The sequence below is a fragment of the Oncorhynchus keta genome, chromosome 11 (genome assembly GCF_023373465.1).
Source record: "Oncorhynchus keta strain PuntledgeMale-10-30-2019 chromosome 11, Oket_V2, whole genome shotgun sequence".
In the NCBI taxonomy this organism is placed as follows: Eukaryota; Metazoa; Chordata; class Actinopteri; order Salmoniformes; family Salmonidae; genus Oncorhynchus; species Oncorhynchus keta.
In genome coordinates, this window is record NC_068431.1 from 21,504,406 (window position 1) to 21,531,071 (window position 26,666).

Consider the following 26,666-nt stretch of genomic DNA (forward strand, 5'->3'; position numbering starts at 1 on the left):
CCCCTTGAGCCCGTTTTATTTTAGAATGTATTTTTCAGAAAAGTTGTTTGATTTCGTTTTTTTGTAGTTGTTTTGTTATATTTTTGGTAATCCTGTTTCGATCCTGTACAGTAAGTGGCGGAATGCACATTAAATTGAGAGATCGCCAATATACCATCGAAGAAGAAGAATGCTACAAACCAAAAATACTGTGTAGGCGCGTGTGGTGTCCAGGGCAATGCAAATGCTAATCTAAACAAAGATGGCGGCCTGTGTCATTCGTCGGACCTTGTTGTCCACGGTTAATAAATATAATAGAAAACACGCCATCAGTGTACTAAATGTCGATTTAAACAGTAGACAAACTCCGAATATGACGCGTTTATCATGTAGCTTGTTCAACGTCCAACAGAAACGGTTGATGTCGTCAAGGTAAGTTAGATATTAGCTAGCTAACTCGCTACGGCTGGTTGCTCACGTTTGTTAGCTAACTAATTTAGCCTGACCGACTAGCAGTTAGCTGTAACAGTTGTTACTGTCCTGCGTCTGTGCTAAAACAAAACCACCAAAAGCTGGTTATAGTACCCTTTCATTAATAACATTGTTAGCTAACTAGTTACTTGTTTTTAGTTAGCTAACGTTAGATCGGTAGGTTAACTAGTTAGCTGGTTAACGAACGCAGGTTGTTTTAACTACAGAATCTACTGCACGTCAAGTTCCCAATTACTGTCATTGCATCCTCTTTGTATCATAATAATATTAACTTCGTTAATTACAATACTGGAAACCCGACGTTGCGTGGCATTGGATTCTACTTCGGGTAGAAATTAACGTGTGAATCAGGAAGGTGTCCACTCACGACCTCTACAAGCAGCATGTTAAATACAATTATATTTTAATGTACTTTATCGGTTGTCCGCCCTTTTGGTTGTAAAAAATGTGAGACACTATATCCACAATAAAGTATAATTACGTTTCAAAGCGCTGGTTGTGTTTTCAGATTTCTATCACCTGAAGTATGTGAGGACGAAGAAAATAAATAAATTCAGGACTTGTCCGCATACTTGCCGAGCTCGTGCACGGTTTATGGTTCTTTGCATGAGTCAGGTGATAATAATCGGAATGCACTACCGGCGCCTTTTTATTGTATAATTTTACCTTTTTATTTAACTAGGCATGTCGGTTAAGAATAAATTCTTATTTAGAATGGCGGAACAGTGGGTTAACTGCCTTGTTCAGGGGCAGAACGACAGATTTTTACCTTGTCAGCTCATGGGTTTGATCTAGCAACATTTTGGTTACTGGTCCAACGCTCTAACCACTAGGCTACATATACTTCTCTGTGGATATATTGTCTCATGGCTCCTGCCAAAAGGACCAAAAACCGGTAAAAATGTAAGTGTATTCAACATTCTGGTTTGTGGAGGTCGTGAAAGGAAACTTTCCTGATTCAAATACAAATGTCTGCCAATGTCAACATAAAAAAACTAAAAACTCAAGAAAAGCGTATTGGGCCTCAAGTACCAGAATGCTAACAAAATTAGCACAAACTAATGCTGGAAACAAATGAAAACGAACAAACGAATTACAAAGGCAGGCAAATCCAGCTCATAAAGTTATACAAGCATAACTAGTAGCTACCAAATGTAATTTTCAACCAGTGTGGACATTTACAAGAAAATGTGAATGAGGGAAATTGTGTAAATGAGAAGTTGTGGTACATGCTTTTCTGAAGGAAGAGCAACATATGTACATGGAGCAGAGGGATACTTGTACTAAGCATGGAAAAATGGCAACTGTACAGAACTCATCCAGAGCTCTTTGACTTCTGTCAGAAAGCAGTTATAAGATATCTGATGGCTAACATGTAGTAAGTAGTGGATTGCATACAAGTGTAACTTCCATCACCTCATGTGCGTCGCACAACAGATTCCCGATCCATAATATAGAACGCTATGGACTCTTTTTGCTATTTACAAACAAGCACGTGTCTGGCTCAACTGTTCTGGGGAACTATGGTAAGCTTCATAATGTGACAAGTGAAATGAAGAACGCAATCTGCTTTATCTCCTAACGTTGACTGCAGGTAATAAATTAAAAAGTAGCTAAAAAATATTCAAATTTGTTAACTTCAAATAATTTTGACAGTATTGAAAAACCATCCCGTGGATTTTTCCAAATACCCCTGTATATGGTATACTAATATGCATCAAATTGTTTGCATAGACTGCTTGACAGAAATGGTAGCAGGAGGTGAATGGTGAACTTCTGTTGCACACACATCCACATTATGTTGTGTACCATTTTGCGCAATGACTGTCGGTGTGTTCAAGGTGTAAGGACCTTTGATATACCTTTTTTATAGGGTTGGGATTACGATTGGTCTAATAGTTCTGTAACTAGTATTACAGTACTAATCTCTAATCCAGCCGCCACAACACAGTCATAGACTTGTGGGCCGGATGTAACATTTGACTCTACTGTACTACCCCAGGTGTCACGTCATGTAGTCATTTTAATAGGAAAAAGCGGACCTGATGGAAACTGTCCATTGGTCCTGCGTTTCTCACCTTAGTTCTAGCCTTCCCATCAGCAATGCTGAGTGCAGGCTGAACCAATTTAGAAGACCTACTCACTGATTTCTCAGTGTAACCCGCCACACTCAATCCATAGGCAAAGCGAATGATTTGTGGGCAGACGTTAGAAAATAGGTCATACTAATCTGACTCGGCAGATAGTTGATACCTCAATATTCCATCAAATTTAGTGACCGGTCTAATAGTAAAGTAACACTAGTTACAGTACTATTTCCCTCATCACGCAGCCCCAACACAGTGATACACTGGTGGGCAGTCAAGACATTCCCTACTGTACTGACAGTGTCAAACAGAGGTCATGTCAAACGTCTCTCTCCTTGAAAAAAGAGCAGACCTAATGGGAACCCCGCCCAATAGCCCTGCATCCTTATATCAAGATCTCCCTTCAGCAACGCTGAGTAGACAAAGAGCTAGACGACATGTCTAACAGGTAGAATTTGATAAAGGGAGACGATGATGACCACGACGTCGCTGCACAAATATCCTCTACCTGTGTTCCTCTGAAAAGGACGGTAGACGCTGCTACTACACGGGTGGAGTGGGCTCTTATGCCCTGAGGCAATGGCCACCTTGCCACCTCATAAGCCGTCTCAATGCCTTCGCAAAGCCAATGAGACAGCGGTCTACCAAGTGTACTAGCACCGTGACACCCAAACAGCTGAGGCGTCGACCTAATCATCGCCGTGCTCTGCACTTAGCACGCCATGGTGCGCACCGGGCACAGGCGAAGCCTCTCTCTCTGCTCTGTGTGGAGGAGGAGAAGGCCCACAGCTTAACGGTCCTTGACCTATATGAGCTCTTGATAACCTTCGGCATTAATGCCGGATTAGGACGTAACACTGCTCTGTTCAGATCACCATTAATGGCAAGGCAGTCGGGTCTCGTCAAAAGAGCACACAAATCACTGATGCGCTTGGCCGTAGTCAAAGCAAGCAACAGTGCCGTCGTAACTTTTGCCCAAAGTAACTTGCCTGTTACTCAGGCCCAAAAGCTAGGATATGCATGTACTTGGTAACATTGGATAGAAAATACTCTGAAGTTTCTGAACTGTTAAAATAATGTCTGTGAATATAACAGTACTGATATGGCAGGCGAAAACCCGAGGACAATCCATCCAGGAAGTGGATTTTTTTTGACGTGAGTGGTTTTTCCATTGTAATTGGTAAGGGCCCAGATTGCAGTTCCTATGGCTTCCACTAGATGTCAACCGTCTTTAGACATGGTTTCAGGCTTGTTTTCTGAAAAACGACATAGAAAAATACCTTTTGGTTAGGGGACTGGGGAAGCATGCCGTACTGGATTGCGTCACTGTGCGCGCCCTTCGTTCTTTTTCCTTTCTTTTGAATACTCTGTCCGGTTTAAATATGATTGATTATTTAGATAATTGACACTTTGAGGATTAGTTATAAACATCTTTTTGACATGTTTCAATGCACTTTACCGGTACTATTAGGGTGTATTTGTCTGCATGTTTTGATCGCCTTTGAGCCAGTGGATTACTGAACAAAACGCGCCAACAAAACTGAGTTTTGGGGATATAAAGAAGGACTTTATTGAACAAAAGGACAATTTATGTTCCTGGGACCCTTGTGATTGCAACCAAATGATCTTCAAAGGTAAGTGATTTATTTTATTGCTATTTCTGACTTTCATGACAGCTCTGCTTGGTTGGAAAATGTTTGTATGCTTTTGTAAACGGGGCACTGTCCTCAAATAATCGCATGTTATGCTTTCGCCATAAAGCCTTTTTGAAATCTGACAAAGCGGCTGGATTAACAAGTTCATATTTTAACCGATGTATAACACTTGAATTTTCATGAATGTTTATTACTATTTCTGTCGTTTGAATTTGGCGCTCTGCAATTTCACCGGATGTTGTCGAGGTGGGTCGCTAGCGGCACGCCTGCGCCAAAGAGGTTATAATTAAACTTCTTTAGGGGGATTTGATTGTGGCTCGAACGGCGTCTCGCAGAGCGCCTCGAGTACCAAAGTTAAATCCCACTGGGGCAGCATGGCTCTAGGCATTGGCCTAAGTCGCTGCGTTTTCAATAGAAACCGTTTCACTAGAGGGTGACAAGACGGTGTCTCTGCCAAACCCTCATGACAAGCTGAAATCGCTGCCGTGAACACATTAATGGTGGTGGGTGAGCGCTGCTTGTCAAACATGAACTGTAGAGCGAGTTTATTTTGTGAAAAAGTCTATTGGAATCCATTCTTTACTCGACAAACATGTTGGCTCCTCAATAGCACGAAAGTGCTGTTTGAATGAATGCTTACGAGCCTGCTGCTGCCTACCACCGCTCAGCCAGACTGCTATATCAAATCATAGTCTTTATAATATAATAAGCACAAAAATACGAAACTTTGGTGATTTAATATGGTCGAATCCGGAAACTATCATTTCAAAAACAAAACGTTTATTTTAGTAAATTACGGAACTGTTTGGTATTTTATCTAACGGGTGGCATCCCTAAGTCTAAATATTCTTGTTACATTGCACAACCTTCAATGTTATGTCATAATTGCGTAAAATTTTGGAAAATTAGTTTGCAATGAGCCAGGCAGCCCAAACTGTTGCATATACCCTGACTCTGCGTGCAATGAACGCAAGAGAAATTACATTTCACCTGGTTAATATTGCCTGCTAAACTGGATTAGTAGTTATAACTAGTGATTATGATTGTTTTTTATGAGAAGTTTAATGCTAGCTAGCAATTTACCTTGGCTTCTACTGCATTCGCGTAACAGGCAGGCTATTCGTGGAGTGCAATGGTTAGAGCGTTGGACTAGTTAACTGTACGGTTGCAAGATTGGAACCCCTGAGCTGACAAGGTGAAAATCTGTAGTTCTGCACCTGAACAAGGCAGTTAACCCCACCGTTTCTAGGCTGTCATTGAAAATAAGAATGTGTTCTTAACTGACTTGCCTAGTTCAATAAAGGTATGAAAAAAGGGAAATCGGCACCCAAAAATACTCGATTTCCGATTGTTATGAAAACTTGAAATCGGCCCTATTTAATCGGTCGACCTCTAGTATAAACCAGGTCTACTGGGTAATCCACTGTGTGCTACATCTATTCAATTATGGCATTCTACGATTTGTGTTCATTTGCATCACTGTTAATTACATACTTTTATTTTGAAGGCTAACTGCAAAGTCCACTATTGTGGCTAATCCTTAATGTAGCTAGCTTCACATTAGATGGGTCCAACCACCATTCTTCAAATAAGAACTGTCTTGTGAATTAGGTTTATTTTACTCGATGACAACTATCTGCATAGTTAGTCATTTTGCTTTGTTTTTGGGGAAGAACATTTGTAACGGAACAGCTAGCTAGCTTTTTTTATGACCAGCACTGTAGATGCGCAAAACAGCAATACCAGCATCATAGCATACGTATCGTTGTGACATGAAATATGAGTGATGGTGTAATAAATATGTAAAAAATGTATGAACGCATTAAATTGATGTGCAGTCATATTCAGGTCCTGATTGGTCAACAAGCTTATTTGACACGTCAAAGGGAAAGGGGGATACCTAGTCAGTGTTATTTGACATGTCTTTTTTGACACGCAAAGACGCGTTCCAAAGCCATGAGTGTACAAAACATCAGGAACACCTGCTCTTTCCATGAGACTGACCAGGTGGAAGCTATGATCCCTTATTGATGTCACTTGTTAAATCCACTTCAATCAGCGCAGATGAAGGATTTTTCAGCCTTGCGACATGGACTGTGTTTGTGTGCCATTCGAAGGGTGAATGGGCAAGACGTGCCTTTTTGAACGTGGTATGGTAGTAGGTGCCAGGAGCACAGGTTTGTGTTAAGAACTGCGTTGCTGCCGGGTTTTTCACGCTCAACAGTTTCCCGTGTGTCTCATGAATGGTCCACCACCTAAAGGACAACCAGCCAACAACACCACTGGAAGCATTGGAGTCAACATGGGTAAGCATCCCTGTGGAATGCTTTCGACACCTTGTAGAGACCATGCCCCGATGAATTGTGGCTGTTCTGAGGGCAAAAGGGGGTGCAACTCAATATTAGGAAGGAGTTCCTAATGTTTTGTTCACTAGGTGTATGTGCAAGTCCGGTAGATAGAAAGTTTAGGCAACACTGATGAAATGAGACAATGATTGACACACTATTACAGTTTTCCACTGTTGATGGGAGCCCAAAAGTTAGGCCACACCAGTAACCTTGTCAATGCAATAAGGTGTGAGCTTCTTTGGACCAATGCCAGTACCTTGAAAGCAAGCAGTTTTTTTTTTTCTTGGATCATTGTGTCAGGGCAGCAATACACACACATACCATCTCTAGTCACCTTTAGTCTTCAGGTTTACGTAACCACTCAGAACACAAATATAAACGCAACATGTAAAGTGTTGGTTTCATGGGCTGAAATTAAAGATCTCTGAAATGTGTCTGCATCCCTGTCAGTGAGCATTTCTCCTTTGCCAATACAAACATCCACTTGACAGGTGTGGTGTTTTTTACATTTTTATTTCACCTTTATTTTACCAGGTAGGCAAGTTGAGAACAAGTTCTCATTTACAATTGCGACCTGGCCAAGATAAAGCAAAGCAGTTCGACACATACAACAACACAGAGTTACACGGAGTAAAAACAAACATACAATAGAAAAACAAGTCTATATACAATGTGAGCAAATGAGGTGAGATAAGGTAGGTAAAGGCAAAAAAAAAGGGCATGGTGGCGAATTAAATACAATATAGCAAGTAAAACACTGGAATGGTAGATTTGCAGTGGAAGAATGTGCAAAGTAGAGAGATAATGGGGTGCAAAATAAATACAGTAGGTGGAGAGGTAGTTGTTTGGGCTAAATTATAGATGGGCTATGTACAGGTGCAGTAGCCTGTGAGCTGCTCTCACAGCTGGTGCTTAAAGCTAGTGAGGGAGATAAGTGTTTCCAGTTTCAGAGATTTTTGCAGTTCGTTCCAGTCATTGGCAGCAGAGAACTGGAAGCTGGGAGGTGTTCTTATTCTCCATTGACTTTACAGTGTCCCAGGACTTTTGAGTTTGTTGCAGGAAGCACATTTCTGCTTGATAAACTAGCATTGGCTTTTCTAACTGCCTGTGTATATTGGTTTCTAGCTTCCCTGAAAAGCTGCATGTCACGGGGGCTGTTCGATGGTAATGCGGAACGCCATAGAATGTTTTTGTTGGTTAAGGGCAGTCAGGTCTGGAGAGAACTAAGGGAAAAATCTGTTCCTGGTTCTACATTTCTTGAATGGGGCATGCTTATTTAAGATGGCGAGGAAGGTATTTAAAAAAAATATCCAGGCATCCTCTACTGACGGGATGAGATCAATATCCTTCCAGGATACCCCGGCCAGGTCGATTAGAAAGGCCTGCTCGCTGAAGTGTTTCAGGGAGCGTTTGACAGTGATGAGTGGAGGTCGTTTGACCGATGACCCATTACGGATGCAGGCAATGAGGAAGTGATCGCTGAGATCTTGGTTGAAAACAGTAGAGGTGAATTTAGAGGGCAAGTTGGTTAGGATGATACCGTGTTTACGGCTTTGGGGTGGTACCTGGTAGGTTCATTGATAATTTGTGTGAGATTGAGGGCATCAAGCTTAGATTGTAGGATGGCTGGGGTGTTAATTTATGGTATTGCATGGGACGCTTGCATCCCACTTGGGAAAAATGCAGCGACGCAAATTCAAATAATGATATAAAATCAAACATTCATTAATTCACACATGTAAGATACTCAATTAAAGCTACACAACGTTGTGAATCCAGCCAACATGTCAGATTTTAAACAGCTTTTCGGAGAAAGCATTAAGAAGCTATTATCTGATGATGGCACAATGTCAATAAAGAGGGAAGCATATTTCAAACCTGCAGGCGCAACACAAAACGCTGAAATAAAATATAAAACATGCATTACCTTTGACGAGCTTCTTTTGTTGGCATTCCAATATATCCCATAAACATCACAATTGGTCCTTATTTTTTTTATTAATTCTGTTTATGTATTTTTAAACATTAATAATCGATCAAATTGTAGATGGGGCATTCTGTATTCAAAACAGCAAGTAAACAAACCATGCTCCTTTTTACGTCTTGCGCAACTCTCAATAGTGTAACGTTGTTCCAGGATGTGCTTCTTCTTCGTTGCACAAATGAATAACCTCAACCAAATTCCAAAGACTGGTGACATCCAGTGGAAGTGGTAGGAACTGAAAAATAGTTCCTATCAAATATCCCTTGGCAAAGACAACTGAGGGAGCAGTCAGAGGCAAAAAAAAAAATCTGAACAGTTAGTCCTCTGGGTTTTGCCTGCTACATAAATTCTGTTATACTCACAGACATGATTCAAACCGCTTTAGAAACCTTCGGTTTTCTATCCACATCTACTAATAATATGCATATCTTATATTCCTGGCATGAGTAGCAGGAAGTTGAAATTGGGCACGCTATTTATCCAAAAGTGAAAATGCTGCCCTCTATACCTTAAGGTTAAGCATGTTCCAGTTTAGGTCGCCTAGCAGCACGAGCTCTGAAGATAGATGGGGAGGCAATCAGTTCACATATGGTGTCCAGAGCACAGCTGGGGGCAGAGGGGGGTCTTTAGCAGACTTCTTTTTTAGAGCGATGGATTTTTAAAAGTAGAAGTTCAAATTGTTTGGGTACATACCTGGATAATAGGACAGAACTCTGCAGGCTATCTCTGCAGTAGATTGCAACAATGCTCAATTTGGCTGTTCTATCTTGTCTGAAAATGTTGTAGTTAGGGATGAAGATTTCAGGGCCTGCATTACAGTTCAAGGGCCTGCATTAAACACAGACCTGACTAAAATAATGGATTTGTAATGAGTATATCAAATTGATTTATTATACTATATGCAGCGAGTATTCCTGGAGATGCTAAATGTGTTAATTAACGGTCAATTACGGTGAGACTGGCAGTCTTTTTGCATGACAATAACCGGCTGACAAAATGTAATGTCTGCCTCAGCCCTACTTGAGTCTACTTATTTTATTGTTCTCCACTGGTCCAACTAGGTATATGATAGTGTGACAATGTCTGTTGGTTTTAGTGTCATGATCCCCTATGCAATGAACAAATCACGCCTGCAATTAAGACACTGTCAACAACTTGATCACTAATTGGCTGAGGGAGTTACATGGATAACTTTGGAAGGACAAGTCATGACACAAGTCAGTGTCTGTCTTAACTTGTTCTTCTCCTAATGTCTTGATTTGCTTTGTCCTACAGGCCAGAGGGGAAGGTGCTGGAGACAGTAGGAGTGTTTGAGGCTCCCAAACAGCAGGGGAAATATGAAACAGGACAGGTGAAAGGGTCTCCAACCACAACTCCATATTTCACTCCACATTAGAGACTAACAATTTTACATGGGGGTTCCCCAGGGATCTGCCTTAGGACCATAGCAATACAATTACAAATTATATAGCTAATTCAATTTTTATGATAAGCAAAATACTGTGCCAACCTGGCAGGGTTTTCTATTTAATCAACTGTTATACTCACTGCCAAGCTATTCCACACACAGCCTTAAGTTTGTCTGCCTCTCTCCCCAGTTATTCTTGCACAGTGTGTTTGGCTACAGAGGGATCGTGCTCTTCCCCTGGCACGCCCGCCTCTATGACCGCGACGTCATTCCTGCGACGGAGAGGTGATGACACCACCTCACACGGTCACCCATGTCTCCGCAACACCTGTCTGCTTAGCGTGCTTTCCACTGTCTGGAATACCACCCTATTCCCTATATAGAGCACTACTTTTGTAGTCCACTAGACCTATATAATGAGTAGGGTGCTATATCCGATGTAGCCATAAGAACCAAACATGTCACAGGCAGTTTGTAATGGAAATGGATTGGAGTTATGTTTTTGTTTGGAAGTGGTCTAGCTCTCGTTGATTGGTTATTCTTCATTGACACCTTTCCTCTGCTTGCTTTCTGCCCCCAGCAAGCCTACGGAACCCCCTGGGGCACACCGGTCCAAAGAGGTGAAAGGGAAAACTCACACATACTATCAGGTTCTGATAGACACCAGGGACTGTCCCCACATTGTGAGTATCTGACCAAAAGGCTGTCAACTACCTACACTGGTACTCTGACTTGGTTCTGCATTGTCTGTTTGGGCTGGGAATTGCCAGGGACCTCATGATGTGATATTATCGTTCTATATGTATTGTGACTCAATATTTTGATTTGGTGTTCCAAACATATTGCTCACTACATGTCCGCTGCAGAGAGACGAGGGAGCATGAGAAAACAAGTTTTTATCAGTCGGGTAAATTAAAGTGCTGTAAACACGTTTGCTTACTATTTAAAGAGCTAGAGAACAAGCTATATAATTTTTAAAAATACTTTCATTTTGGCCCAGGTACACCTGACTAGTGCAAACAATACTACCTATATTTTTTTTCTCTTATCGATACTTGGAATCTCAAATCAATTTCATAGCAAAATAATATTGAGATGTGACGAGATTCCCCACATCACTATTGTCTATATCACACACAGCAAAATTATGGTAACTTTCCCAAAACTCCTAGGTTTTCCACAAACCCTGGTTCTTCTGATTTTGCAACCCTAATTGTCTCCTTATAAATGGTCTGTGTCGGTCAGTCTCAAAGATCACAGACTGAGGCGGTGACGTTTCTGGCCAATCACGATGACAGCAGGGCGCTTTATGCCATTCCAGGTGAGTCAGATGTATTTTAAGTGTTGCTAATACATAGTTACTGTTGCACAAAGGAATTAATGCACTGAGCTAACTCTCGTTCTCACTCTCTCAGGGCTGGACTATGTGAGTCATGAAGACATCCTGCCCTACAACTCCACAGACCAGGTCCCCATTCAGCATGAGCTGTTTGAGCGTTTCCTCCAGTTCAATGCCTCCAAAGGTACTACAAACCAAAAGGCTTTTTGAGTGTATTCAGTCAGTTAGCCAGTAAACGTAATGCGTATGTATGAATGAGAACTTGTTGGCAGGTAAATCCCAAAATTTCAAATGTGACTGTTGCGCTGTGACACGTTCTCCAGTTCCCCCATTCATACCACGGGACACGCTGCAGGCGTGGCAGGAGAAGAACCACCCGTGGCTGGAGCTGTCGGACGTGCACCGCGAGACCACTGAGAACATCCGCGTTACTGTTATTCCCTTCTACATGGGCATGAGGGTACGCCCCACACCACACCACTTCTCTAAGGGAATAAAGAATCAGGGACATGTTTTGTGGAAGAAATTTAATGAATAGAGCTGACGTGATTCCCTTTCTAGATGTCAGAGGCATGTTGTTCTACATAACATACAGTGAGCTCCAAAAGTATTGGGACAGTTAATTTTTTGTTTTGGCTCTTCTCCAGCACTTTGAATTTGAAATGATGTGATGACTATGAGATTAAAGTGAATACTTTTTAGGGTATTTTAATCCATATCAGGTCAACTGTTTAGAAATTACAACTATTTTTGTACATAGTGCCCCCATTTTAGGGGAACAAATTAATTGGAACAAATTCACTTGTGTGTATTAAAGTAGTAACAAGTTTAGTATTTGGTCCCATATTCCTTGATTACATCAAGCTTGTGACTCTACAAACTTGTTGGCTGCATTGGTTTATTTTGGGTGTTTCAGATTATTTTGTTCCCAATAGAAGTTAATGGTACATAACATTGTCATTTTGGAGCCACCTTTATTGTAAATAAGAATACAATATTTATATGCTACCATGATTACGAATACTACTGAATGAATGATGAGTGAGAAAGACCATGTACAAAAAGGCCTGTAATTTCTTAACTGTTCACCCGATATGGATGAAAATACCCCCAAATTAAGGCTGACAGTCTGCACTTTAACCTCGACGTCATTGTATAATTTGGCGTACAGTCAAAACAACGTGTAACTGTCCCAATACTTTTAGAGCTCACTGTATTTCTATCTGGTTCCACAACTCTGCCCTGCTGAATGTGCTCCAGTCATGATTAGAACCTGTTTGTACTTTTGATTATGTATGTCATTTTCTCTGTCAGGAAGCCCAGAATTCCCACGTATATTGGGTAAGTCAAAGAAGCTGCCACTGATGACTGTAGCCTAGCGGCTGTTGTTACTGTGTGCTAGCAAACTGTCAGATATGAGGAAACAATTATATTCACTTCAGTCCATTTCATGGTGTTCTTTAGGCTAAAAACTGATATTTGTGTGTTGCTGTCATTATTTTCTAGAATCTCAATCTAGCTACAATTTTAGCCATACAAGCTAGCTTCCCATTCCCATAGAAACCGCCGATTGTGCCGACGTACCTGCATACTACTGTAGTCAGTGTGCATCCAAAATGCCATGCTATTCTTTTTGGAGTGCACTACTTTGACCAGAACCTCATGGGCCCTGGTAAAAAGTAGTGCACTACATAGGAAATAGGGTGGCATTTCAGACGCACCCAGATGGGTTTCCGTTGGCTCACTGCTCTGTGTGTGTGTGTGTGTCAGTGGCGGTACTGTATCCGTCTGGAGAACATGGGGGAGGAGGTGGTGCAACTAAGGGAGAGACACTGGAGGATCTTCAGCCTCTCAGGCACCCTGGAGACGGTCCGTGGCAGAGGAGTGGTGGGACGGGTGAGTCTCTGCTGCTTTCAATTCATCTTTCCTGATTCCTCACATCCTCTCCTTTTCAAAATCTATTGGAGAAGGTCAAAAAAAGTGTGGTGAAGACTTTTCTACCAAATGATACCCCCTCACTGTGTGTAGGAGCCAGTGTTGTCCGAAGAGCAGCCTGCCTTCCAGTACAGCAGTCACGTCTCACTGCAGGCACCCAGCGGGCACATGTGGTGAGTCTTGCAAAGAAACGCACACACTCACTGTGAAACACCTGCCCATTGTCAAAAAGTAGACACTTTGTACCAGCAGAACACGTATGGCAGAATGTCACACAAGTGGTGACCATGTTTTGTTCCTCCTGGTCCAAGTAACCTACTATGATGGCAGGGTTTATTTCCACCCTAATATGAATACTAGCCTAATCAACATACTAGACAATATGTGCCATATAGCTAACATCACGCAGAATTGTAAAATGGTTCATTAGGTGCCAAACAGAAGAAAAATGTACTGAAAGTACCTCAACTTTCACCCTATCTGGACTATGCAATGCCAGATTCCCCCAAAGTTACCCGAATTCTGCAAACCTAGTAGAGGCTAGTATGGTTGAGCTTTAGCAGCATGTAGTTCGGACTCTTGCCTTTATGGAAACTGACATTGGCTACTGCATTGTGTGTGTGTGTGTGTGTGTGTGTGTGTGTGTGAGAGAGCTATCTCTCTTTTCAATCATCCTAATATGGAATTTCAAGTATGGGTCTGAGCTCCAATGAACAAACACAGTTTGTTTGTGGTTAATATGCTCTGCAAACTTCCTCAAGTTTTCTGACTTGTGATATCGGGCAATTTATTTACCTAATTTGGCCAGGTTTGCCCACTCTGTGCCAGGTTTGTTGTATTAGTTGATGAGGGGGACTGTGTGTGTGTGTGTGTGTGTGTGTGTGTGTGTGTGTGTGTGTGTGTGTGTGTGTGTGTGTGTGTGTGTGTGTGTGTGTGTGTGTGTGTGTGTGTGTGTGTGTGTAAGTAAATTGGTATGTTTGTGTAGCATACTGTAGAAGCATGGATATTGTCAGTGGAAACAGTAGTAGTAAAATGACCCTAGTCATAGTAGAAGCTGAAGTAGGCTAATTGTAGGAGCAGTTGAAGTAGAATACTTGGGAAGCTAGTAGTAAAAAATGAGTCATAGCAGTACTACTGTAGGACTCTGGACTGGGCAGCGGCTGGGCAGGGCAGAAGGGGCTCGGACTCTGACGGTGCCTGTCGTTGTCTTTTGACCCCTGCAGGGGTTCCTATCGGCTCGAGAGGCCCAACGGCACCTTCTTCGACGTGCGCATCCCTCCCTTTTCCCTCGAAAGCAAGAAAGACGATACACCCAACGGCTTCCTGCCCGGCCCTTTCACCTCACTGGCCTGAGTCGAGCCATGCCATCCTCCAAAGTGCCCCACTGCTCCACTCACATCACCCTCTTCAAAGCCTGCCCCTGTCCTGCTCACCACCCATTCTCTTCTCCACATAGGCTGTACCACCTAATCAACAACTGTAGCCCCTCCTGCCCACACAAATGCACTAGGCTCTTGGATCGATGTCAAGACTAAGTCATTGGGAAGTGTGAATGCGACTATGCCAAACCTTGCAGAGAGCCCTGTGGAGCTAAGCATTGTGCACATACCCGGGGACTATCTTGTCTGCACTACATCTACAGTGGCACTTCAATAGTGACCTTTGCTTTGGTAGCACATGGCAGTGTGGTCAAGACAGGTGCAGTCTGTGGTTCTCTAATGAAAAGTAGTCTACCCAACATTTAGTCAGACGAGTCAATACTCTTAAATTGCTTCCTTTTCTCCTCCAGTCTCCTGCCAATTCAGTACAACTCCTATGGCTTAAAGAGCTAGGTTTCTGCCATCCTGTTTTTCACCAGTCTTATGCAGGGCAGGCTCAGCAGTGGATGAGGAAAGGAAACCATCAGACTATTCTGACTTTTGCATCTATTCCAGAATGATAAGACTTTTAGACACTTGAAACCATTAGGCCTAATACTGTTAGACTATTTTTAACTAGGCCAGTGCCGGTTTGACTGTGAAAAGGACAAACCGAGTAGAAGCTCAGGCTGAGAGGAACACAAATATGGTATTCAGTATCCTACTGAGCGACCCGTTCTGTTTTTGGATAATCTCTTTACATTTCCAATGGTACGTTAGTTTAAAAGAAAATGTTATTTGAGTCTGTGCTCTGACACGTTTCCCCAGACATTTTAAGCCCATTTCTCGCCAAGCCATAGTGAATCAATAAGTATCACTCATTGTGAATGAAACTCTATCTATTATGTTTTGTCGGTCAACAACATACTGTGTGTGTACACAAATGAAGAGCAGTTGACTGTTTGCAATGAGGAACATAAGTATAGTGTTTTATTTGAACATCATAGCACCTATAATAGTCTGTTGCTTAACATCTTCCTAAACACCGCTCATAGTAGAGACCTACTCCCAAAAAGAACCGAGGTGACTACATAATCTGTGTTTTCTACTCCCTATCAGTGCTGTACTTATCAGGACCTCAACCCTCTAACACAGAGGCAGCAAAGCTGTGACGTAGTACATGGCTACTAGTTATAATCATGCTGCTTTGTTTATCACATGAGCTGTTAAAGGGGAAGTTCAGTATTTTACAACTTAATGTTAAATGGTTCCTCACCCTGAAAGTATGCTGCATGACCCTATCGCTTCCATTTTTGGGTTGTCTGTTTAAAGAATTCAACCAGGGATTATAGTTTCTCCTGGGCCAGAGACTACTTTCAAGATCTAACATTAAGTTGTAAAATATTGTACATCCCCTTTTAATGATGGAATCCGCATTAGGGGTAACAGCCCACTGTCTGCCCCAGCACCTTTTTTTGTTTTGTTGATGAAACGGAGGTGAGGTGCGTCAAACTGTTTGTTCATTTGTAGTAACTTTTTTGTTGTAATATCTAAAATGAACGTGGCAGATTCACTATTAAGGATTCCTGCTTTAATTTGTGCTGCTATGATATGATCACAGCTGATTCACTGCTGATCAAATAGCCAGTCACTAATCATAGATGCTCAATTACTAGATTGTTCAATCAATGGCAGACATTTGAAGTTGTTGTCAATGTGTTACTGTATATCTAGTAATTTCATGGTGATTTAAGTATTCATGCTTGTCTTTTTGGCACTTTCCTGTTTCTCCAGTAAAGGCAAGGCACTGCCACACCGTGATCACAACTGAGGTCACACGTGTATATTTCTTAATGTTAATTTATACTTTAGTGTGTGTGTGTATATATAAAAATTTTATGTGACGGAATCAGTTTTGTATAGCATTAATGTGGCTGAAGTGACACTGATTAGTCAATGCATTTGAATGGAAATGTCACATTTGTGTGAATGTGACTGGCTAAATGAATCAGTGACTGGATTTGTGGACTTCAGTTTGGGAATCCTAAATAAACGCTTCTGTGAATCATTGAAATGGTTTTGTCTATCACTATGTAAGGGTACTCCCATTTTAATCTGCATGCATTAGGGGCGGACTGGGACCACAAATCGGGGATGTGAGGATGGCACTGTGGCCAAAACAGTTGATAACACTCAACTTTATAATTATTATTTTTATGTTGAATGATCAACAGCATTTTTGACTCAGGATTCACACATGGAAACATGCTTTGTTGGTACTGGCAGAATAGATCCCTTTTAGCTTTTCAGTGAGATGTTTACTGTCTAAGTCTGAAAGACTAGCCAGCATGCTGTGGCTGTGCTAGATACTGTATTTCTGTGGCTAGCGGCAACAGTGGTACAGGCTACTACAGTCTAGTACAGGGATGGGCAATTCCAGTCCTCAAGAGGGCCTGATTGGTGTCAGTTTTGTCCCAGCTAACACACCTGACTCCAATAATCACCTAATCATGATCTTCAGTTTAGAATGAAATGTGCAATCAGCTGTGTTTGCTAGCGATGGAGGAAAGTGACATCAATCAGGCCCTCGAGGACTGGAGTTACCCACCCTTGGTCTAGTACCTCAGCAAAAATGTTCATAGCACAGGGACTGAAGCCATTTCCCCTGAGTGAGTGGGCAAAAGAGAATGCTCCGCCATATCCTTGTTGAATTTAATTGTTTTTTGAAAATATATATTTTTTTCTGCGCCTGCTGATTTGGTATTTTCCGCCTTCTGCAGGGGGACTTTTACTTGCCAACGGGCTCAGGGCGGCGCCATGTTCGAGGTGGCCATCCCCTCCTTCTCACTGGAGAGCCACGGCCGTAGGGACAGCCCCTACTCCTTCCTCTTCTGAGGGAGGGGGGGAAAGAGAGAGAGAGACTGTCTGCTGGGAGAGACTGACTGCTACATAGGCTGCCAATACTGGCTCCTCTTCTTTATGGTGGAAATGGGTCCAGGCTCAGTGTCCCCCCCCCCCCCACATTTGTATTTTATCTCTTCTCCTCAGGGACTTTATTTATGCTTTCACCTTTAAGGCAATCCTTTATGCATGCAGCCAGAGGTCCGATATTAGACAAGTTACACACCTCACACTGAGGTTGTGTAAAGCTGTTAAAGACATGCGGTGGCACATTGGCGACTAAGTATTTTAATTATTTTGTACCTCACACTTTGGGCTAGATGTCTCAATGTGTAGGTCATCCCTGTATAATCAATGCACAAAATTACTGTCTTACCTCAATTAGCCATGAAATCCTGAGTTTGAAAGAGCTGATCTTTCAGAAAAACATTTTCCCCCATGTGGGCCAGCCCCCTAACAATTTGAGTTCTAGCCAATGAGGTTCAGCCCCTTGCTAATTGAGTGACTGCTAGCAAGATGCACATACAGCCGAGTGTGAGGGAGCAAAGACGACGTGCACATGGTGCCTTCAGAAAGTATTCACACCCCTTGACTTTATTTAACTAGGCAAGTCAGTTTAAAACTTAAAATGACGGCCAAACCCGGATGAAGGCTGGGCCAATTGTGCACCGCCCTATGGGACACCCAATCGCGGCCGGCTGTGATACAGCCTGGATTTGAACCAGGGACTAGTGACGTCTCTTGCCCTGAGATGCAGTGCCTTAAACCGCTGTGCCACTCAGTACAGAGATGGGGTAGTCATTTACACTGAAATTTGTTCAAAGATTTTACTGAGTGACAGTTAATTTAAAGGAAATCAGTCAATTGAAATGAATGCATTAGGCCCTAATCTATGGATTTCACATGACTGGGAATACAGATTGGTTGTGCAAACCCACAGTTCCATCAGCTGTCTGGGTGGCAGGTCTCAGATGATCCTGCTGGTGAAGAAGCCGGATGTGGAGGTCCTGGGCAGGCGTGGTTATTCATGGTCTGCGTTTGTGAGGCCAGTTGGACGTAATGCCAAATTCTCTCAAATGACGGAGGTGGCTTATGGTAGAGAAATTCTGGAAACTGGTCTGGTGGATATTCTTGCTGTCAGCATGCAAATTGCAGATGTGGCATTGTGTTGGGTGACAACTGCACATTTTAGTGTGTTATTGGCCCCAGCACAAGGTGCACCTGTGTAATGATCATGCTGCTTAATCAGCTTCTTGATGTGCAACACCAGTCAGGTGGATGGATTATCTTGGCAACGGAGAAAGGCTCACTAACCGGTATGTAAACGACATTTGAGAGAGAGATGCTTTTTCTGCATATGGAAATTATCTGGGATCTTTTATTTCAGCTCATGAAACATGGGACCAACAATTTTACATGTTGCATTTATATTTTTGTTTAGTATAAAAATTGTGTTAAGCACAGAGTGAGCCTTGTAACTTATCATGTGACTTATTAAGCACATTTTTACTCCTGAACTTATGCAGGCATAACATAACAAGGGTTGAATACTTATTCACTCAAGACATTTCAGCTTTTCATAAAAAAAATATGTAATTCCACTTTGACATTGTGTGTAGGTCAGTGACACAATCTCAATTTTATCAAAAATTCAGTCTGTAAAACAATGTGGAGAAAGTCAAGGGCTGTGACTACTTTCTGAAGACGCTGTCGTTGCTTACCTTATTATACGTTACTACTCACACTTTTTTAAATGATGTTTAGAATTTATGGTTTTCATTTAAAAGATTAATTCCACACTTTTTTTGTTTTAACACTCAAATCACTTCTACATAGCTCTGTTAACTTTCATATATGCTAGATAAATGTATTCTTTTTTTTTTTTTTTTTTTTTTAGCTTTTCAACTATTTTATTTCACTAACTACAATTTTGGACAAGATGAGCACACTTTCAATTTCTTTTCTGTTCCTTCAGTGGGCCTCCTTTACCTCTGTAACCTGCCTCTCTCACTGTGACTACTTGTGCAGTATACTCTCCAACATGTATTTTAACAGTAAAAATATATTTCTTGCTCAGTGATATTAAAGCTGGAGTTCTTAATAGTGAAACTTTCACATCTGCCTGATATTACAACAAAGTTACTGCAAACAGCCATAGACAGTGCAATAGAACACTACTTACTGTATGTAGTGCTGATTTTTAAAAAGTTATTATTACGATGCACGACTCTCCCCAGCTCTGCTTCGTCAACGAAACAATGGCCGTGGGGCGGACAGTGGTGCTGTTTCACCATACTGCGAATTCTATCTTTAAGATGGTTAAGAACCAATTGAAAGAAATCATGGGTTTGAGAACTATAGCTGTTTTAAAATTGTATGTGATGTTTGCAGCATGGGAGTGCATGTGGCTGCATCCTGTTACATGGGAAATTGCCTCTTCACTTTGAATGTCATCAGGGATAATTAATTGACTGTGCTGACAGTCTGTATTAGGTCATAGTTATCTCGGAAACTATTCGGAATCATCCGTGAGCGCTGGCCTCCGGACAACTTTTCGTACATCTGCCCACAAGAAATTAAGAAATAGTCTGAATATTTTAAAGGGACACAATGAGAAAACATGACATGATGTTATCAAGTACCCAGAGCCCTTATAAACTTAACTAGTGTTTTAAATAGACATTTGTTCTTATGACTTGGGTGATATGGGCAGTTTGACTACCCTCCTAGGTTACAGCTTGTAGGGTATGCGACTGGTATTACGAAATACAGTGGGGCAAAAAAGTATTTAGTCAGCCACCAATTGTGCAAGTTCTCCCACTTAAAAGATGGGAGAGGCCTGTAATTTTCATCATAGGTACACTTCAACTATGACAGACAAAATTAGAAAAAGATATCCAGAAAATCACATTGTAGGATTTTTTATGAATTTATTTGCAAATTATGGTGGGAAATAAGTATTTGGTCAATAACAAAAGTTTATCTCAATACTTTGTTTTATACCCTTTGTTGGCAATGACAGAGGTCAAACGTTTTCTGTAAGTCTTCACAAGGTTTTCACACACTGTTGCTGGTATTTTGGCCCATTCCTCCATGCAGATCTCCTCTAGAGCAGTGATGTTTTGGGGCTGTTGCTGGGCAATACGGACTTTCAACTCCCCCCAAAGATTTTCTATGGGGTTGAGATCTGGAGACTGGCTAGGCCACTCCATGACCTTGAAATGCTTCTTACGAAGCCACTCCTTCGTTGCCCGGGCGGTGTGTTTGGGATCATTGTCATGCTGAAAGAACCAGCCACGTTTCATATTCAATGCCTTTGCTGATGGAAGGAGGTTTTCACTCAAAATCTCACGATACATGGCCCCATTCCTTCTTTACACGGATCAGTCGTCCTGGTCCCTTTGCAGAAAAAACAGCCCCAAAGCATGATGTTTCCACCCCCATGCTTCACAGTAGGTATGTTGTTCTTTGGATTCAACTCAGCATTCTTTGTCCTATAAACACGACGAGTTGAGTTTTTACCAAAAAGTTATATTTTGGTTTCATCTGACCATATGACATTCTCCCAATCTTCTTCTGGATCAAATGCTCTCTAGCAAACTTCAGACGGCCCTGGACATGTACTGGCTTAAGCAGGGGGACATGTCTGGCACTGCAGGATTTGAGTCCCTGGCGGCGTAGTGTGTTACTGATGGTAGGCTTTGTTACCTTGGTCCCAGCTCTCTGCAGGTCATTTACTAGGTCCCCCCGTCTGGTTCTGGGATTTTTGCTCACCGTTCTTGTGATCATTGACCCCACGGGGTGAGATCTTGCGTGGAGCCCCAGATCGAGGGAGATTATCAGTGGTCTTGTATGTCTTCCATTTCCTAATAATTGCTCCCACAGTTGATTTCTTCAAACCAAGCTGCTTACCTATTGCAGATTCAGTCTTCCCAGCCTGGTGCAGGTCTACAATTTAGTTTCTGGTGTCCTTTGAGAGCTCTTTGGTCTTGGCCATAGTGGAGTTTGGAGTGTGACTGTTTGAGGTTGTGGACAGGTGTCTTTTATACGGATAGCAAGTTCAAACAGGTGCCATTAATACAGGTAACGAGTGGAGGACAGAGGAGCCTCTTAAAGAAGTTGTTACAGGTCTGTGAGAGCCAGAAATCTTGCTTGTTTGTAGGTGACCAAATACTTATTTTCTACCATAATTTGCAAATTAATTCATTAAAAATCCTACAATATTATTTTCTTCTCATTTTGTCTGTCATAGTTGAAGTGTATTTATTATGATAAATTACAGGCCTCTCATCTTTTTAAGTGGGAGAACTTGCACAATTGGTGGCTGACTAAATACTTTTTTGCCCCACTATGTCTCTATCCACAGAGACAATCTACAGTGTGTGCAGGGTGTATGGGGAGAAAGAGCCTCACCTGGTCGAACAATAGAAACTATATGTGTAAGATTACATTTAAACAACATACTTCAGTAACACTGTAGTCTCCTATAAAGATGTGAAAATATGACTTGGGTACACATGGTTTCTTCAATGGCCCCTTTTTTCGATTTATGAATGACTGTGATAACTGCCACCGGTGGTTCCACAGTGCAAGTATGGATTGGCCTTCAGTTTCATATTATCTATACTGAACAAAAATATTAACGCAACATGACTATTTCTGTATGTCTGTAGCTATCCAAATTTCTAATTTTAAAAGGCTAGTTGATCATTAGAAAACCCTTTTGCAATTGTTAGCACAGCTGAAAACTGTTGTCCTGATTACAGAAGCAATAAAACTGGCCTTATTAAGAATAGTTGAGTATCTGGAGCATCATCATTTGTGGGTTCGATTACAGGCTCAAAATGGTCAGATACAGACTTTCTTCTGAAACTCGTCAGTCTATTCTTGTTCTGAGAAATTAAGGCTATCCATGTGAGAAATTGCCAAGAAACTGAAGATCTCGTACAATGCTGTGTACTACTCCCTTCACAGAACAGCGCAAACTGTCCCTAACCAGAATAGAAAGAGGAGTGGGAGGCCCCGGTGCACAACTGAGCAATAGGACAAGTACATTAGAGTGTCTAGTTTGAGAAACGGATGCCTCAAGTCCTCAACTGGCAGCTTCATTAAAAATAGTACCCGCAAATCACCAGTCTCAACGTCAACAGTGAAGAGGTGACTCTGGGAGTTCCTCTGTCCAGTATCTGTGTTCTTTTGCCCATTTTAATCTTTTATTTTTATTGGCCAGTCTGATATATGGCTTTTTCTTTGCAACTCTGCCTAGAAGGCCAGCAATTGTTTTGTTGCGTCATCAATACACATCAATACACACAATACCCCATAATCACAATGCAAAAACAGGTTTTAGAATATTTTGAAAATGTATCAAAAATAAAAACTATAAACTGAAATACATTTACAAATGTATTCAGACCCTTTACTCAGTACTTTGTTGATGAACATTTGGCAGCGATTACAGCTTTGAGTCTTGGGTGACACTACAAGCTTGGCACACCTTTATCTGGGGAGTTTTTCTCATTCTTCTCTGCAGATCCTCAAGCTCTATCAGGTTGGATGTGGAGCATTGCTTGACAGATATTTTCAGGTCTCTCCAGAGATCAATCGGGTTCAAGTCCAGGCTCTGGCTGGGCCACTATAGGACATTCAGAGACTAGTCCTGAAGCCACTTCTGTGTTGTCCTGTGTGCTTGGGGACGTTGTCCTCTTGGATGGTGAACCTTTGCCCAAGTCTGAGGTCCTGAGCGCTCTGGAGCAGGTTTTCCTCAAGGATCTCTCTGTACTTTGCTCCGTTCACCTTTCCCTCGATCCTGACTAGTCTCCCAGTTCCTGCTGCTGAAAAACATCCCCACAGCAAGATGCTGCCACCACCATGCTTCACAGTAGGGATGGTGCCACGTTTCTTCCAGATGTGATGCTTGGCATTCAGGCCAAAGAGTTCAATCTTGGTTTCATCAGAACAGAGAATCTTGTTTCTCATGGTCTAAGAGTCCTTTAGGTTCCTTTTGGCAAATTCCAAGAGGGCTGTCATGTGCATTTTTCTGAGGAGTGGCTTCCGTCTGGCCATTCTACCATAAAGGCCTGATTGGTGGAGTGATGTAGAGATGGTTGTCCTTCTGGAAAGTTTTCCCATCGCCATAGAAGATCTCTGGAGCTCTGTCAGAGTGACCATCTTGTTCTCACCTCCCTGACCAAGGCCCTTCTCCCACAATTGCTCAGTTTGGCTGGGCAGCCAGCTCTAGGAAGAGTCTTGGTGGTTCCAAAAGCTTTCCATTTAAGAATGATGGAAGCCACTGTTTTCTTGGGGACCTTCAATGCTGCATAAATGTTTTGGTACCCTTCCCCAGATCTGCGCCTCCACACAATCCTGTCTTGGAGCTCTACGGACGATTTCTTCGACATCATGGCTTGGTTTTTGCTCTGACATGCACTGTCAACCATATAGACAGGTGTGTACCATTCCAAATCATGTTCAATCAACTGAATTCACAACAGGTGGACTCCAATGAATGGAAACAGGATGCACAAGCTCAATTTCGAGTCTCATACAAAAGGGTCTGAATACTTGTGTAAAGAAGGTATTACTGTTTTGTGTTTTTTTTTATAAATAAGCAAAATTGTCTAAACCTGTTTTCGATTTATCATTATGGGTTATTGTGTGTAGATTGAGATTTTTTTTAAATTCCATTTTAGAACAAGGCTGTAATGTAACAAAATGTGTAAAAGGGGAAGGGGTCTAAATACTTGCCACGTGCACTGTATGCAAGTTAGAGGGGATCTACAATGTCTGAGAAAGGTCATTTTGTTTGCTAATGTCAAAGTAACGAAAAGAATGGAACATATGCTTTGCTTGTTTATAGGCCTATGCATGGCTTAAGCATAAACATTATGCCAAATGTAACTGCCAATATTTTTATTCCATTTAAGTATGTATATTTTTATATGCACAGTACATTTGTTAAGAATCTGTGACTATCCTATTGGTCTGCTTGTACATTTTACCCCATTGAATTAGTTTCATTAACTCTAGCCAAGAAAGTCAGATTCTTACGAGGTCAAGTTCTCCTGATTCAGTTGGATCTCATGTAGTTTTAGAAGAATGGTCTTTGGTGACATAACAGACCAACTGTATATGAAAACATCAGGATTGTTCATATTTTCTGTACATTTGCATGTCTTAAGCATAAGAATAATAACCATATGATATAACATGGGCGCACACTCACTGGTGATGGGGGGGGTTCATGTCCCCCTCCACATTTGTCTCTCCCAGTTTTATCATTGCAATGTGATACAAGAAGAGACACTGGGTTGTGCTTTTGGACCATTCGGACGCCTCAGAACGGTCGGGTAGGCTGTTTAGTTTTCAGCCGTCTGGATTTAGGACCACGAGGACAGTGCAGAGCGGGCGGACAGGCTGTGTGAAAGGCAAAGCTTCTGGAAGGGTGGCTGGACCAGCACAGGAGAATTGATCAGAGGCAGCTGCTGTCTATATGTTGTGCACTTTGTTTTGTTAAAGCAAGCAGAGCAGAAATTGGCCACTCTTTTGTTGACTGATTATCATCAGTGATGCAGCTGGCAAGTGTTTATTCCCAGTGCTGAGCTATTCGCTAGTGTAACTAACATGTAATGTTAGCTAATGTTTCATCCCCTCTTCACTGAGATTAATACATGAGCTAGCTAGTAGCTAAATTACCTAACAGCCAGTTCAGCTCTAGCCTCTAGCTATGTCAGATAGCGATATGAGGTTATTATTACTAAAAATCTGTTTGTATGGAAATGGTTTTTATCCTTTGCTTTGTCCTGTTTCAACATACGTAAATTAACTTTGATAGCTTTCACCAGTTGATGTGCCGTTAGAGAGAGAGCTGGACAAATGTTGGCTAACGCTAGCTATTATTTTTTGCCTGAATCACACTATACCTGAATCAAACTATGAAACCAGCGGCCAAATGTTTTTTCAGTGCAATGTGAATTTATATTAGTTAGTATAGCAATGTAACGTTATTGATCTGTCAGTAGTTTCCCTAGCTAATTCCCTACTTTTCACTTTTCAAACACAGTAATTAACATCTCTACTGGCTTCACTGTCATGGTGCAGTCAGTACACAACACTATGCTCATCATGTCTAAGCAGGATCAGATGGTGACAGGTGTCCCAGCAGGGACAGACAGCCAGGGAAGACCAGTCTATTGAGCTTGTAACTTTTGCAGTATATTAACAATATCATTGAATAGAAAGAAGTCTGTATTGAAAACATATCTCAGGGGAGATATCTATTTAGGCAGTCCCTAGCTGCTTGGCTGCTCTGCTGTCCTGTGTGTTGTCACTCTGGCCTTGGCCTAACACACCTGAAACCAGTAATGAATGTTTCACTAAGATCCTAAAGCTGAGTAGGGTGTGTTTGGTTGGGGTGCTGCAGGGCGGTGGATCCAGCTATATTGTGTGCAAGTAAAAAGAGCTCAACAGTGATATTAATTATACTGAACAACATGCAACCAGATTTTTTTCAATTGAATTTATTTTGCGCAACAGACATACAAAACGCCCAATGTGGACCCAGAGGATATCACATGACAGTATTCATTATAAGTTAATCAGTCGCTAATTTATGGATTTCAAATGACTAGGCAGGTGCACAGGCATCACCCAGACCCGGCCAATCAAAGTTGTTCCCCACAAAAGGGCTTTATTACAGACAAATACAACATATTGGATTGTGTAGAAATGCAGGAAAGTAGCTTTAGATGGCCAAAAAAAGTCCTCCCCCAGACCCTCGCCAGGTTATGCCCCCCCACTTTAAAAATCAAAGTTGTGCCCCTGTGATATATCAATGGCAGCCAGCATTGGACATAAAGAGATGTGCAGAAAGATAATCAGCCTCTCTGTGGATCCTTTAACCCTTCATGTATTTTTAAAGTCAGCCATGGACAATCTCTTCAAAGAAACCCTCTAGTTGATTAAAATAAGGAGCCTATTGCTTCGGTCCTTGTTTCATTTTCACTTGTTACCTGGTAAATAACCAACAACCATGGATAACCACAAAGGGAATAAGGTAAGGAAACAGTCCATGTCAGCCAGGCGCATCTTTTTAAAGAAACACTATTTCAAGCTGTAGTTGGGTAAATAATTCATTCAAATTTCAAATGTATTTATAAAGCCCTTCTTACATCAGCTGAT

At 41.7% G+C, this 26,666-nt stretch overlaps 1 protein-coding gene across 3 annotated transcripts; it reads left to right on the top strand.

Moving 5' to 3' along the window:
* Window positions 1-19,562, top strand: LOC118389910 (polymerase delta-interacting protein 2-like). 3 transcript variants are annotated; one of them, XM_035779882.2, is made up of 11 exons: window positions 1-411; window positions 9,821-9,896; window positions 10,144-10,238; window positions 10,534-10,636; window positions 11,199-11,274; window positions 11,369-11,476; window positions 11,616-11,752; window positions 12,607-12,633; window positions 13,063-13,188; window positions 13,321-13,400; window positions 17,366-19,562. In XM_035779882.2, exons 1-11 carry the CDS (start codon window positions 242-244, stop codon window positions 17,478-17,480), a joined length of 1,113 nt encoding a protein of 370 aa, XP_035635775.1. In that variant the 5' UTR covers window positions 1-241; the 3' UTR covers window positions 17,481-19,562. The 3 variants fall into 3 exon arrangements, with proteins under 3 accessions (XP_035635775.1, XP_035635772.1, XP_035635776.1); XM_035779879.2 differs by lacking the exon at window positions 17,366-19,562 and adding an exon at window positions 14,451-16,653 and having other exon boundaries at window positions 9-411; XM_035779883.2 differs by lacking the exons at window positions 1-411; window positions 17,366-19,562 and adding exons at window positions 1,154-1,374; window positions 14,451-16,653.
* Window positions 19,563-26,666: the final 7,104 nt, after the last annotated feature.